We start from the raw sequence: 15,196 nt of genomic DNA on the forward strand, positions 1-15,196 counted from the left end.
GTAAATAATCGAGTCTGGACCAGACAATCCTGTGATTGACATCACGAGCATCGATCTACACAATGGGATACGATGACAATCAACAAAGTCAGTGCGCCTGACCACCCGATATATTTCGTCGCCTCTTACGACAAACATGGATTGCAGGGGACCGATATCCGAAATCTCTACGGGTAAAAGTCTGCAAATGACTGCAGCGTAGCAAATGAGTGACCCACGTGGGGATCTTTCACACTGAACTCCAACAATGGAGTGTTTGTGGGGGCGAATCCGCGACACATTTGACGGTAAGTCAGATTGTAGCATAGGTATTTCACGATCTTCACATCATACGGGTGAAAACAGACACAAGATTCCGTAACATGTATATGTTAATCGGTGAAATGGTCAGTTAACAATTAAACATTCGCTCTTAGTGGTCACACCTATTGGCCAACATTTAAATAACCATTGCATCTAAAATGTTTAAAACCAAAATAGTTTTGATAATCGTATTTAAATAGACATTTTTCTGAGCCACTCGCACGTGCACCTCGCTCAACAGTCTGGAGAATAATTATGTTTTCGGGGACAATTAATGTTTTTCGAACACCTCCCAGGCACCCTCAGAATATCAAATGTTGTGTCTTCAATAAAGACTGATTGTCCATCTAGAGCTATCAGTTTTTTTAGCTATTTTTAGTTATTTTTTAGCTCGGCATTGAGGTTTAATGAATGTCAATTTTAGTTATCAATCTGTTTCAGTGAACACATGGTAATAGATTTCTACTACCTTCTATGGAGTATTGTTAAATGTGCTGGTTATCAGCTACGCCACATATCGTTACATTATGTTTTTTAAATGTCCAATCCAGTGACAGAGCTATCATCATATTTCAAATACAGATATGTTTGTATGACACACAGAAATGCATGAGGAAAAGAGTCGGTTGATTTACTTCCTCTTTAATCCAACATGGCGGCCTCCTGTGGGTTGTGTTTTGCAGTACTGGGATTAGCTTGCTGTATATGTCTTGCACTGAGTGAGTATGTTTAACAACGTAACGAGCAGACTAGCTGCTCAATACCACATGCTTCTCCGGCTTATGGCGATCGGGTGGTTGTGTACCATCCTACCCGACAGTGTGGATGCTGTACAACCTGGTTTGGCAGGAGCTACAAACAGTAAGAGCCTACAGTATCAACTAGAGAGTATAGCCAAACCAGAAACAGACTCCATTAAGTCAGACAAAGGGCGCAATTTCTTGAATTCGAAATTTGCAAACAATCGATCCTTTAAATGGAGTCTTTAAATTTAAGTAACATGCTCAGACAAAGATCAGTTTCCGAAAATGTCCCCCAATACAGTCACGTCCCGTTAATTTGACATGGTTGGTTGCATATGATTATGTCGGATTAACGAGTATGTTGGATAAACTAAATTAAGTAGTATCAACTTTCGTGATCGAAAGTCGGACAACTACACGATAGATAACGATACAAACACGTAATAAAAAATAAAAAATATTGTTATGTTACATTGTAAGCGGAATATACTTCTTATCATTCAACCTCTAAAGCTTAACACAAAACAACTGTTACGGAATGTATGATTTATTCAAAATAATTTAAGAAGCATAGTCTGGAATGGAAGTCGCCAGTTTGAAACTGGAACGCAAAGCTGCTTTCTTAGTGACTAACGTTGACTTCCTGTTAGTCATTTCATTGGTCTGTCATAGTTCGGGAATGGATGTTCTGACGTGACCTGTAATGGGATTTCAAATTTCAGGAACCACCAACAATTTCATTTTCCTATACGAACACCATTTAATCCAGGTTGTTCAATTATAGGATATTGGACTTGGCAGCTCATGATGTAAATTCCACTACTTGTGGCTGCCAAGACTCATCATCCTGCTATCAACATGCAGGTCATATAATCACAGGTGACTTCTCTATTGTTGACAATAACAACCTGTCGAAGAATAGGCCCCAAAAATGGGCGAAAAGAGAAGAGGAACCTGTCAAATGTCTTTCAGAGTGGATTAAGTCAGTGCGTGATGTTGGCATTGGTAGAATGCATAAACTTAAAAAGAGGAAACGGAGTTGGAATAAACCCATTATGGCCCAGCCAGCTGTTATCCAAAGTCTGGCTGTCCTACAGGAAAAGTTCGTAGTTTCCCACCGACAAGGCCTCAAATAACATAACCATTAAGTAAGAATCACTACATTACTTGCTTGATCAAAGAACTTGGTATAAATGACATATCAAATAAGGCCACATATAAGGCCAGTATGTTAACTGAGGAAGAAATCTGCAATAACCATAAATCAGTACTGTCAGTTTTTCACTTGACTCTAAAACCTGAAGACATCTCCATTCCTCTTTTGTACTGGACCCCAAAACTCCACAAAGAGATATATGGCTGGGTCCAGGATTCCCTGTCTCAAAGAGTAACCATAATCCTTAAAATGATCAACGGAGGACTTTCACAGAACGTAGTTGAGACACGTGGAATTAATACAAAGCAGATTCTCAAAAACCCAAAGTATTTGCTTGACTTTTTCCAATCTTAGAAAAGAACCAAGTTCCATTCTGTCAAAACATTATATTTTTCAACTTTGTACACCACTATCCCACATGACAAACTAAAGGAAAAACTTCGTTCTTTGATCCCCAGACTTTTGTTACAAAACGCGGTGTACACAGATACAGTAACGTACCTATATTCAGAGGTTCAGGACAAATTTTGAGAAATGAAAGCAAATGCCATCTGAAGTTTACTGAGAAAACAATATGTGAAATGCTGGACTTTCTCATTGATCACATCTATGTAAATGTAGGGGGAAGACATTAAGGCAAGGAGTAGGCATCACCATTGGCACTAATGTTGCTCCCCTTCTTAGGGATCTGTTTCTTTATGCATATGACTTGGAAGTTCCCCTCGGATTGGCAAAGTCAAAACAAGATACTTTGGCCAAGAAGTGTAACTTAAGCTTCAGGTACAGCGATGATCTGATATCGTTCAATTACAATATAAATAACCAATCAAGAATCAAGCATGCTCTTTCTTCCAAGATTTCAAGAGAGAATCGACTCTTGCTCAGAAGTTGTTTCATCACGGTTACAAAAATCAAGGCCTCAGTAAAGCTTCACAAAGTTTCATGGTAGACATGTGGAGGACATTTCAAAATTCGACGTATCAATGACAAAAATTATGTCCAATGCAATCCCTATTTTGACCATATGTTCCCGTGTTTTTTCAGGTGAACAATTGACTTGTCTTTGCATGTATTTGTGATGGGTGCCACCGGTGGGGCAGGATACGCTCACCTCTTCGCTAACACCTGGAACTATCACTATTTGATAGTGATTCATAAACACATGACCATGACATAGTCGGAATCGGAAATCGAATCTGCTTATTGCAGAGATTTCTTTTGGATATGGAAAGAGTTTTTGGCGCTTTATCTACAATTGTGTGAAGTTATCAATCACCATTGTGTTTATTGTAGATTACTTTGTTAACAAACATTCTACTGAACAGGACCAATTGTCAAAATATTACAAATTGACGTCAAATCTAGTATGCTTAAGGCCGATGTCAAGAAATGTTTGATTACTTACCTCTCTGAGAAAGCAATATTGTCTGATGATGCTTTGGCTTTGAAGGAAAACATTAATGATTTGGCTTGATAGAAATCCGTATTTGAACTATTTCGGCATGGGTTAAGAGAAATATTGGGTCAGTTACCTGGTTTGGGACCATAACGTGTTAAAATGGGCGGGGGATATAGATGACTTCGTTGACTATACGCTTGTTTAGTTATTGTTTCTTGTAATTTGTCATTTGTTTGCATAGAAAACCCACAGAAACACATTTGTTTTACTTTCCATTTCTTATGAATGCGACCATGGTGGATCTTTTGTGGGTAAGCAATGTATGCTTCTTCAAGAACATTCAACTCTTGACTCATTACATAGAGAATTGCACATTTACTTGTGGGTACTTTACAGACAGCTGCAGGGGGGATATGTCATATTTGTGATGACTCTTGTTTAGTACAGTTCTGATATCCATCTGTATTTAGTACAGTCCTGGTATCCCTCTTTATTTAGTACAGTCTTGTTATCTCTCTTCATACAGCACCGTCCTGATATCCCCCTTTATAAGTACAGTCCTGATATCCCCCTTTATTTAGTACAGTCCTGATGTCCCCCTGTATTTAGTACAGTCGTGTTATCTCTCTTTATATAGTACCGTCCTGGTATCCCCCTTGGTTTAGAACAGTCCTGATACTCCCCCGTATTTAGTACTGTCCTGGTAAGCCCCCTTTATTTAGTACATTCCTGGTATCCCCCTTTATTTAGTAAAGTCCTGATATCCCCCTTTATTTAGTTCAGTCCTGATATCCCCCTTTATTTAGTACAGTCCTTATATCCCCCTGTTTTTAGTACAGTCCTGATATCAACCTTAATTTAGTACAGTCCTGGTATCCCCTTGTATTTAGTACAGTCCTGATATCCCCCTTTATTTAGTACAGTCCTTATATCCACCTTTATTTAGTACAGTCCTGGTATCCCCTTGTATTTAGTACAGTCCTGATATCCACCTTTATTTAGTACAGTCCTGGTATCCCCTTGTATTTAGTACAGTCCTGATATCCACCTTTATTTAGTACAGTCCTGGTATCCCCTTGTATTTAGTACAGTCCTGGTATCCCTCTCTATTTAGTATAGTCCTGGTATCCCCCTTTATTTAGTTCAGTCATGATATCCACCTGTATTTAGTACCGTCCTGGTATCCCCCTTTATTTAGAACAGTCATGATATCCCCCTGTATTTAGTACCGTCAAGGTGTCCCCCTGTATTTAGTACAGTTCTGATATCTCCCTGTATTTAGTACTTTTCTAATATCCTCCTTTATTTAGTACTCTTCTGATATCCTCTTTTGTTTAGTACAGTCCTGGTGTCCCCCTTAATTAAGTACAGTTCTGGTAAGCCCCTTTATTTAGTACAGTGCTGGTAAGCCCCCTTTATTTAGGACAGTGCTGGAAAGCTCCCCTTATTTAGTACAGTGGTGGTAAGCCCCCTTTATTTAGTACAGTGCTGGTAAGCCACCTTTATTTAGGACAGTGCTGGAAAGCCCCCCTTATTTAGTACAGTGGTGGTAAGCCCCCTTTATTTAGTACCGTGCTGGTAAGCCCCCCTTATTTATTTCAGTGCTAGTAAGCCCCCTTTATTTAGTACAGTACTGGTAAGCCCCCTTTATTTAGTACGGTGCTGGTAAGCCCCCTTTATTTAGTGCAGTGGTGGTAAGCCCCCTTTATTTAGTTCAGTGCTGGTAAGCCCCTTTTATTTAGTACGGTCCTGGTATCCCCCTTTATTTAGTACAGTGCTGGTATCCCCCTTTATTTAGTACAGTGCTGGTAAGCCCCCTTTATTTAGTACGGTCCTGGTATCCCCCTTTATTTAGAACAGCCCTGGTAAGCCCCCTTTATTGAGTTCGGTCCTGGTATCCCCCTTTAGTTAGTTCAGTGCTGGTAAGCCCCCTTTATTTAGTACAGTGCTGGTAAGCCCCCTTTATTTAGTACAGTGCTTGTAAGCCCCCTTTTTTTAGTACGGTCCTGGTATCCCCCTTTATTTAGTACAGTTCTGATATCTCCCTGTATTAAGTACCGTCCTGATATCCCCCTTTATTTAGTACTTTTCTGATATCCTCCTTTATTTAGAATGGTTGTGATATCCTCCTTTATTTAGTACTGTTGTGATATCCTCCTTTATTTAGTACTCTTCTGATGTCCTCCTTTATTTAGTACAGTCCTGGTGTCCCCCTTAATTAAGTACAGTTCTGGTAAGCCCCCTTTATTTAGTACAGTGCTTGTGAGCCCCCTTTATTTAGGACAGTGCTGGAAAGCCCCCTTTATTTAGTACAGTGGTAGTAAGCCCCCTTTATTTAGTACAGTGCTGATATCCCCCTTTATTTAGTACAGTGGTGGTAAGCCCCCTTTATTTAGTACAGTGCTGATATCCCCCTTTATTTAGTACGGTGCTGGTAAGCCCCCTTTATTTAGTACAGTGCTAGTATCCCCCTTTATTTAGTACAGTGCTGGTATCCCCCTTTATTTAGTACGGTCCTGGTATCCCCCTTTATTTAGTACGGTGCTGGTAAGTCCCCTTTATTTAGTACGGTCCTGGTATCCCCCTTTATTTAGTACGGTCCTGGTATCCCCCTTTATTTAGTACGGTGCTGGTACAGCGTCACAGGCTCGATGACCCAAAGGTTTGTTTGATATACAGCTAAGTGTGACTGTCGCCATGATCGTTGCTGAACGACATCTAATCATCCGTATACAATCAGGTTGTGATTCCTGTGATTTGATTTCGCCAATCCGAGCAAAACCTCCGATTCATATGCATACAGAAACATATCAGCAAGGAGAGGTGCACAATCGGTGTCAATGGGGATGCCTACTTCTAGGATACATCTATATATTCTGTCCTCAAATTTCATAATTCAGTTCTTCAGCTGGTTGGGAGTATATTGCCTAGTTGCAGCTTGGTATCTGTATGTATTATTCATCCGCGTCTGATTAAGTAACAGCAGATGTATATGTTATAATGTAAAGGTTGTATATTTATCGTATATGCTGTAATCCAAGTGTATTAACTGCCCGAGACCAAAACAGCCCGTCTTGAACTGTCGGGCAACTAGGTATTTCCAAACCTGATTTCTAAAGTGTTTGATTTAGTAACAGCATATGTATATGATAAAGATATTACGAATGCATATGCATCTTTAAGACTGCAATACAAGTTAACTTTTATTCATCAAGCCTAAATGTAGGCTACATGTTAATTTGTGGCCGACTCATTTGAATATATGGCATGAACGAGAGTGTATATTGCATATTCGCCATTTTAATCTTGCACATGAATGCCCTACTGTTTAGCAGGAATACAGCAGGTACTGTTACCGATATCAGATAATCTACTAACGTATAGTTTACATTTATCATGACATACTTGTAGTCTCAAGACAGGCTTTGGAAAATTTTGAATTAACAACGTTTTGAACCTCTAATTTGGAAACTCAATAGGTGTATATCATAAATCACTCCACTATGATTACTCAATATTTCATGACATGTATTCACACAAAGCGGTCAGAAGAGATGTGCTATCTCTTCTGTATTTCTCAACACTGCTCTACCATACTCATGCTGATACAAAGTGCCTGGCCTGTCCCTTCCACCTCTTGAATGATGTCCTCTGATTTGAAGGCTCTCTCACCAATAAGCCTTATCAGGAAGCCCTGCAGAATAATGCAGTTCACTACGACCTAAATTTATTCATTCACCCACTCTGTGAGAGACTAAATGTTGAATTAATGCTGTCAGTTATATATTGCTCTATTTTAATTTGTGTATCCATAATGCCTCTCCTATTCATACATCAGTAAATGAATAACTGTGTGTTCATGTTTCATTTATTACATTATTTCACATGTCTCTCCAGCACCTGTCGCGGAGTTCACATTAATGCAGTTTAGGAGAAAGGGCAAACAAATCACACTTCCCCCTTTGTAATGCTGCACCGAACCATGTTCCAGAAACTATATTACCATAGTGGTCGTGCGTGTAACTCACATCGCTGACCTCAGAAGCTTGGAGGCAATAAAATGTTTGGTGCGTGGTTTAACGCTGCTTCAGGGAGTATTCCAGCCACATTAGAGCTGGGGACAACCACGTGACTATAACCATCGCCCCAAAGATATTTAGTAACGATTGTCTAACGAAATATGAGTGTTCTTCTGTCTGAAGGTAATTATAGAATAGTTAAAGCTAAATGATTCAACGTGTCGACTGTATCGTGGGTCAGTGGGAAATGTTCTTTGAATGTGCACACAATGATTTTTTTGGTATAAGGTGCTTATAAAAACACTTTGTTCGACCGCAAATAACGCTTGCCACTGAAACTTAACGTCTATGCGCCGGAAAATTGATAGACATTATAATGTTCATCGAAACACAATTTCATCTTTTAAACACTCCTGACTTGCCAGTGGCCGGTCGTCCACGTGTGGCCTCACGTCAACAAGACAACAATATTCGCTTAGTGCATCTACGGAATATATATCAAAATGCCACATGAACAGCTTGGACAATTCCTGGGTTGAAACCAATTTGTGGCATAAACGGACGCAAACGGTTAAGGGACAACATCCATCTTCGACGTCCAGCGATACGCCAATGTTGCTCTTTCGTCACCGTGAGGCACGCCTAGATTGCTGCAGACAGCGTCTAAGGTTCAGACAAGCCTGGGACAGTATACTGTTCACAAAAGAGCTTTCATTTGGAGAGTTCCGACGGTTGTGGAATGGTGGACATGTGTCCAGGACATCGATATAGCGACGCTTGCGCTTCTCAACGTCGTTTCTTTGGGTTTGGGAGTGTAATGGTAATGGGTGGCATTACAACATGGGAGATATTTAATAGCAATTTGAATGGCGTACGCTACCGGGACGAGTAGGTCATGTTCTCCCCTTTGTGCAAATGCAGGGACCTAACGTCACGTTGCAGCAGGATAATACCCGCCCACACGCTATACCTGATGTAACAGACGTTTGGAGGCAGCATAACATTGCTGTACTGCCATTGTCGGCTGCTTTCCCAGAACTTTACCCCACAGAACATGTTTGGAATGTTATGGTCCATTCGTTGGTGGACATTTCGAACAACATTCCCCAGGCTGTTTCCAAACATCTGGTCGCCGCTACCTCGTCTGTAAAAACGCAGCTGATGGTCTCACCCGATATTGACATTATTAATTCTTTCACCACTCCTCTTTTAGGGCGTGACGCTCCGTCTCTTGTTTCCTGGTATTGGAGTTGTTAATGAATATGTAATAATAAAACAGTGATCAGACAAATGACCAAATATTATGTTGTTATTTTCAATAAAATAACATTTACACCACTGTATTTGAAGCAAAGCAACGTTAAATCCCATTTCACCCCAATGAGTGACGCTAGAAATTGCATTTAACAGTATTAGCTTACTGTCTAAGAAAGCAAATAATGACAATTATGTATGCTTAAAAAAAATTAAAGCTCATTTTGAAACTATAAAGCGCTAATGCACGATAGAGAACAATATATGTATGGTTATTCTACATAATGTATTTTGACGGAAACCATCAATCCAAGCAGCTATAGAAAAATGTTTAAAGTACGCTGACGCACAACAATTCGCGGTGGCTCATATGAACTATACACAGGTTACACATTGAAAGGGGGCAAATCACATGTTACGACCAGGAAACGAATTAGATCAACACTTATTCGCTATCACGTCTAGCCCTGCTAATTTAACTGATTGCGCGATGAAGGTGTTTTAGCAGAGATCTCTTGTATGATAAATGGAGGACTTCAGCTTTCAAATAATCAACTTTCCCATTTTGTCAAGCAATATTCCAGCAGCTCCAGGTTTTCGGAGTCTCAACTTGTTAGGTACAAGGGAGCATGCTCTGTCCTTGAAGATGTCTTACAAACGCTTGCTCACATGTTGTGTAAACAGGGTTACAACATTAAAGGCATCAGTAAAGCTTTCAAAACGTATGATGGTAGACATGTGAAGGACGTTTCAGAGTTTGACGCATTAGTGACAAAATAAAGTCTGCTTAAAATTCACTAGTTTGACTTGAACCATATATTCCTGTTTTTTTAAAGTGAACAACTGTCTTGCCTTTGCATTTTTTGTGTGACGGGAGTCACGGGTGGGGCAGGATATGCTCAACACTTGGCATCATTACCGTTTGATTGTGATTCATAAACACATGCTTATCATGTAGTGTGAATAGTTCAATGAAAATAACTTTTGGTTTTCTTGCGTCACACAAATATTTAAATGATGACAAGTTGTACTGTAAACGCGTCAACGTTAAATAAACAATAGGCTAAAACACGATAAACACTTACACAACTCGTTGTACATGTACATGTTTAGGATTTTAAGCAGATACAGCTTTGACACAAACGTCGTTCATATCATTCAAGATTAGCAATTCCATGATATTATAAATTATCAGATAATTGATTGCGTTATCGATGCGATAACCCAATAAACTTGCAATGACGATCTGATAAATATGCAAATAAGGTTATCGAGCGAGAAATTCTTTTCGTAGATGTTCTCCAATGAGATAAGCACGGTATTCTCCACTGCGATAAGGACCACTCACCCACAAACCCACTCACACACTTACACGCGCACACACGCACGTGCATGCATGATGCGAGATATGTGCAATTAAACCCCATTTATCAGTGATGTAAGCTAGTTCTCTTTATCGTTTATAGCCTACACAGAAATTTCATAAATATTTATTAATTCATTCATTTTAAATTTTGTTTGATATACAAAATACATAGAGCTTATTAGCCGATTGTGTTTCCAAATTAATACATATACTGAACAACAAAAGTTCCTGTGACATTGAATAAGATTTAATGCAAAGTTATGTTTTTACCAAATCTGAAACAATTTCAGTTTGCAACAGATAAAAGAATCCTGTAAGTGTTCAAATGGTTTAATTTGCCATACTGACTTCAGAAAATGCGTGATTTCATAAAAAAAAACCATGAACATGCCAAAATGTCAATTGTGTGTCCACCTCTGGTTGCGATCCAAGCAACACATCTTCGTCTCATTGAATGGACCAGGCATCGCACAAAGTCCTGTGGGTATCTGTCCATATCTGCTGGAGCATGTTTCGAAGTTCCTGGAATGTTTGTGGAACACGTGGTTGACGTCGAAGGCGCCGATCAATCTCATCCCACATGTGCTTGATTGGTGAGAGATCAGGGAAGCAAGCCGGGCAGGGGATGACATTCACGTTGTTTTGTTGAAGAGAATCCTGAACAAGTCGAGTAATATGAGGCCGGGCGTTGTCATGTTGAAAGGTAATGCCTGGGCCATGACGACACAAAAACGGTAGAACAACAGGTCCGAGGATCTCGTTGCGTCATCGCTGTCTATTGAGATTTCCCTCTACCACTATCAAATTGGTCCTCTGTCTTGCTGTAATCCCACCCTATACCATAACGCTGCCGCCCCCGAACCGATCTTCTTCCATGACACAATGATTGACGTAACGTTCACCTCGACGTCGGTACACACGAATCCGTCCATCGCTGTGGTTGAGGTGAAAACGAGACTCGTCAGTGAATAGAACTTGTCCCCACTGCATGGCCGTCCAGCGTAGACGCTGTCTGCACCACTGTAGACGTGCTTGACGGTGGTTTCCTGTCAAAATGGGACGTCTGGCGGGTCTTCTTGCGACAATCCCTGCATATCTGAGGCGGCGACGTACGGTTTGTGAAGATATTGGTCGAAGGCCAGGGATGCTTCTTGCAGTCACTGTTGCTGGCTAGAATCGATTTCGTAGGTGTGTTGTTCGAATCCAGTTGTCTTGTCGCTTATTCGTTACGCGTGGCCTTCCACTCCGAGGATGGTCTCTGACTGCATTCATCTGTTGCTAACGTTGCCATTAACACCAAATGGTGTTTCTGTGGGCGTTAAATTGTGTTGCAACATCACGTTGACTCGATCCTGCTTCAACCATGCCAATGGCTCGCAGACGCTCATTTTCGGACAGGCTTGGCATTTCGTAATGTTGAATAATTGCGATTTTTTTGGTTGTTGCCAGCTCGATGCTAAACAATGCATATGGAATCCCGTTAACGCACATGTTTTTATACCCATTCTTGGGTAGTGAAATGCATGGGGCTTGCATAAAAGTAAACTTTTGCATGGAATGCATACTTTTCTGTAGCAGTTTCGTTTTCGTGACTTGATTCCATACATGTACTACAATACTGAAAACCAAACTTTACTTGTTTGAAAAAACACACTAAAATATTGGTGTCACAGGAACTTTTTTTGCTGCGTATATGTTAATATTCCTAACATATGACGGGCAATTTAAACTCAGTGAAGAAGCTTTCGACACCACGTTTGAAAACAATGTTTCAGTGAAGCACCCAATTTATCATGTTGTGACAAATAACTTGCAGTCAGCAACACATTGGGAACCCGTATCTACGCATATCTGTGAGTGTCAGTCAACAGTGTTTAGAGGAAAGAAGGCAGTGTATCGATGCATGGAGCTTGAAAGTTGTTCCTGCGTGACGGCCTCATTTGCATATTTATCTTATCGTGGTAACAAGTTTATCACTATTATAACACTAGCGATTATATAATGAATACAGTTACCAGGAAAGTTTCGTTTGGTTGACTTCCACTTGCATTGACGTTTCGCCTTCACTTCAAACCCAACATGGCGGCCTCCTGTTTGTTGTGTTGTGCATTACTGGGAGTAGCTTGCTGTGTGTGTCTTGTTCTGAGAGAGTATGTTCAACGATGTAATTGTTTGCTCAGATGATCAATATACCTCGATATACATATCAGACAACAACCGCAACCCCACTGCAAGTTGCCATCAATAATTTCAATCGTGTATGCCATAAACAGAGACTGTTAGTGGCGTGTGATGCATATCGTAAATATCACATATTTGGAATAAAATAATATCCTCAAAGTCTGTAGCGGGCATGATATATATTTGATATTCCTCGAATATGATATTTACGATACGGAAACACACGAAAGTAATACACGCTTTATCATAGAATGCCATTCTTAAAATAAGGGAAGTTTAACACATATTTGAATTCTATAAAACCATATGTAGAAACTGTGTAGGACTACAATCCCTGAGTGAACCGCTTCATTTATGATACAGTATCAAATGACATGCAGTAATGTTGGTTTACATCAGCTCACACCTAAATTTACTTTTGTGGAAATTATGTAAAGCCTTTTGACCAAGTTAGAGTTGTATAGATATATTGAAAGTAGTTCCTCCTGTGAGTCTGTGGCGGGCATAATACAAACTTCATATTCCTCGGATTTGATATTTACCATACGGAAACACGAAGGTAATACATTCTTTTTGATATATTTCGATGTCTTTTTTAAAATAACCGAAGATAAAGACATATTTGCATACACTAAAGTAAATTTGGAAAATCTGTAGGAATACAATATCTATGATTATTGGTTGATACGTTTATTTTCACACCAGGTACCTGCCCTCCAGGACAGTTCGGAGACTCCTGTAGCTATTCCTGTCACTGTGAAGGAGTGGCCGAGTGTAACTCCACCACAGGAGAATGTCCTGGGGCCTGTGACCTACAGTGGAGGGATGGGAGGAACGACACTTGTCAAAGAGGCAAGTAATCGTATTTCGTTCCCTTTATGTCAAGCAATATTCCTGCAGTTTCAGTCCTTGGTGTCTACATATCGCAACTTTTGACGTAAAGTCGAGCATGCGCTTTTAACCAAGATTTCAAAGAGCGTAATACGACTCTTGCTCAGTAGTTGTTTTATAAAGGTGACAATATTCAAGCCTCGGTAAAGCTTTCAAAAAAGTTTTATGGTAGACATGTAGAGGACATATCGAAATATGACGCATCAGTGACAAAAATCAGGCAATCCGAGGCAATTCCCTATTTTGACTTGTCCCGTGTTTTTTTAGGTGAAAAATTTACTTGCTTTTGCATGTGTTTGTGACGGTGCCACCGGTAGGCCACGATGCCCTCACCTTTTTGCGAACACCTGGTATCATTACTATTTGATAGTGATTTATGAACACATGCTCGCGATATAGCCGGAATCGTACAATCGACTGTTCTTGGCAGATATTTCATATGTAAAATGAAGAGGGTTGTGTCGCTTTTATTTGCTGGACTTTGTTGATTTCCCAATCGCAAGGGATAAAGACATCTTTATCACTATGAATCTGTTTTTAATTGTTAGTATTTATAGGAAATTGCATTAACAGATACATGTTTATTAAAATAATTATGCAAACATATATATACTGAACGGACTTTTATTATTCAAAACTGTATATTGTCAAAATGATGTCAGCTGTGATATTATACTCCATGACAGACACTGCCTTGTGAGTAGATAACAACAGAAATCAGTGACTGAAACATCCGTAGAACAATGTGGATGACGTTACTGTGGAAGTGGTATCACAACTGAAAGTCAAATGATCAAAACCGTATTTAGCCACCGTCTGCATCAATCAGAGCTCTGCATCGGCGTCACACTGACGTCACATTGACGTCACCAACGTCTGGATTTCTTTTTGTGGAATGTTATTCCATTCTGCAAGCAAGGCAGTTTCAAGTTCTGACGTCTGGTTAGACTGCAGGAAGTCTGCTGAAACGTCATGTTGGCTTTGGATGATGAGGTAAGGGACAACATGCTGAGCAAGAAGCTCGTCGCTGTAGCGCATCGCTTCTACGAATAGGAACAAGAGCTGTGCGATGACTGTGTGCAATTCCAGCCCAAACCATTACAGATCCAGCTCCTCCAAAACGATCTCTCTCAAGAACACCAGCGTCAGCATAACGCTCATTCCTCCGTCTGTACACTCGATGTCGACCGTCACCTCTGGAGAGTGCAAAGCAGGATTCGTCACTACAGAGGAGTACCTGCCATTCACGTCGAGTCCAACGCAGACGTGTACGAGCCCTCTCTCAACGTTGACGTCGATGACGTTGATGTAAGAACTTGCCCAACGTATGGCCTCCCGGCTCTCAGGCCATATTATCGCAGTCGATTGCGAACAGTTTGAGCACTGATTCTGTTGTTATGAGTTCCTTGAGTGATCTGCGCAGTAACAGTTGCTGGGAGAAAACGATTGCGTAAATGTATCGTCACAATATAGCGGTCTTGAGCTGGTGTTGTTACAGGTGGACGTCCATTTCTCGGACGATCATTGGTTACTCCAGTTGCATTGTAACGCTCCCTCAGACGTTGCACTGACCTCACATACTCACCAACTTGTAATGCAACGTCTGCAGTACACATGCCTGCGTGCAACATTCCGATGGCTCTGTCACATTATTGGGGATTCTTGGCATTTGTTTTAAAGGCAATCGTGGGAAAAAGAATGTGTTTACGGTGTTATCTCGTATATTCCAACAATTGCCGTCAATGACAACCAGTCACCCTAACATTCACGTATACGACATGTTTCTTGTGCGATGCACGTGCGTTTTGCATAATTTTAGGATTTAAACGTTTTATAATGTTCAGTTAACACTGAACGCGCTTGCCTTATCTATCAACTAAGTTA

At 40.4% G+C, this 15,196-nt stretch overlaps 1 protein-coding gene across 1 annotated transcript in view; it reads left to right on the forward strand.

Moving 5' to 3' along the window:
• Positions 1-904: 904 nt before the first annotated feature.
• The window catches only part of LOC124150341 (protein draper-like), a gene marked incomplete at its 3' end in the record, with an annotated part of 51,027 nt that continues 36,735 nt past the window's right edge, over positions 905-15,196 (forward strand). Inside the window, exons 1-2 of the mRNA XM_048382143.1 lie at positions 905-1,022; positions 13,127-13,273. Coding sequence (XP_048238100.1) covers positions 956-1,022; positions 13,127-13,273 — 214 coding nt within the window. The remainder of the gene's footprint in view (positions 1,023-13,126; positions 13,274-15,196) is intronic.

Source organism: Haliotis rufescens, unplaced genomic scaffold (assembly GCF_023055435.1).
Source record: "Haliotis rufescens isolate VD_foot unplaced genomic scaffold, xgHalRufe1.0.p SCAF_4, whole genome shotgun sequence".
Classification (NCBI taxonomy): Eukaryota; Metazoa; Mollusca; class Gastropoda; order Lepetellida; family Haliotidae; genus Haliotis; species Haliotis rufescens.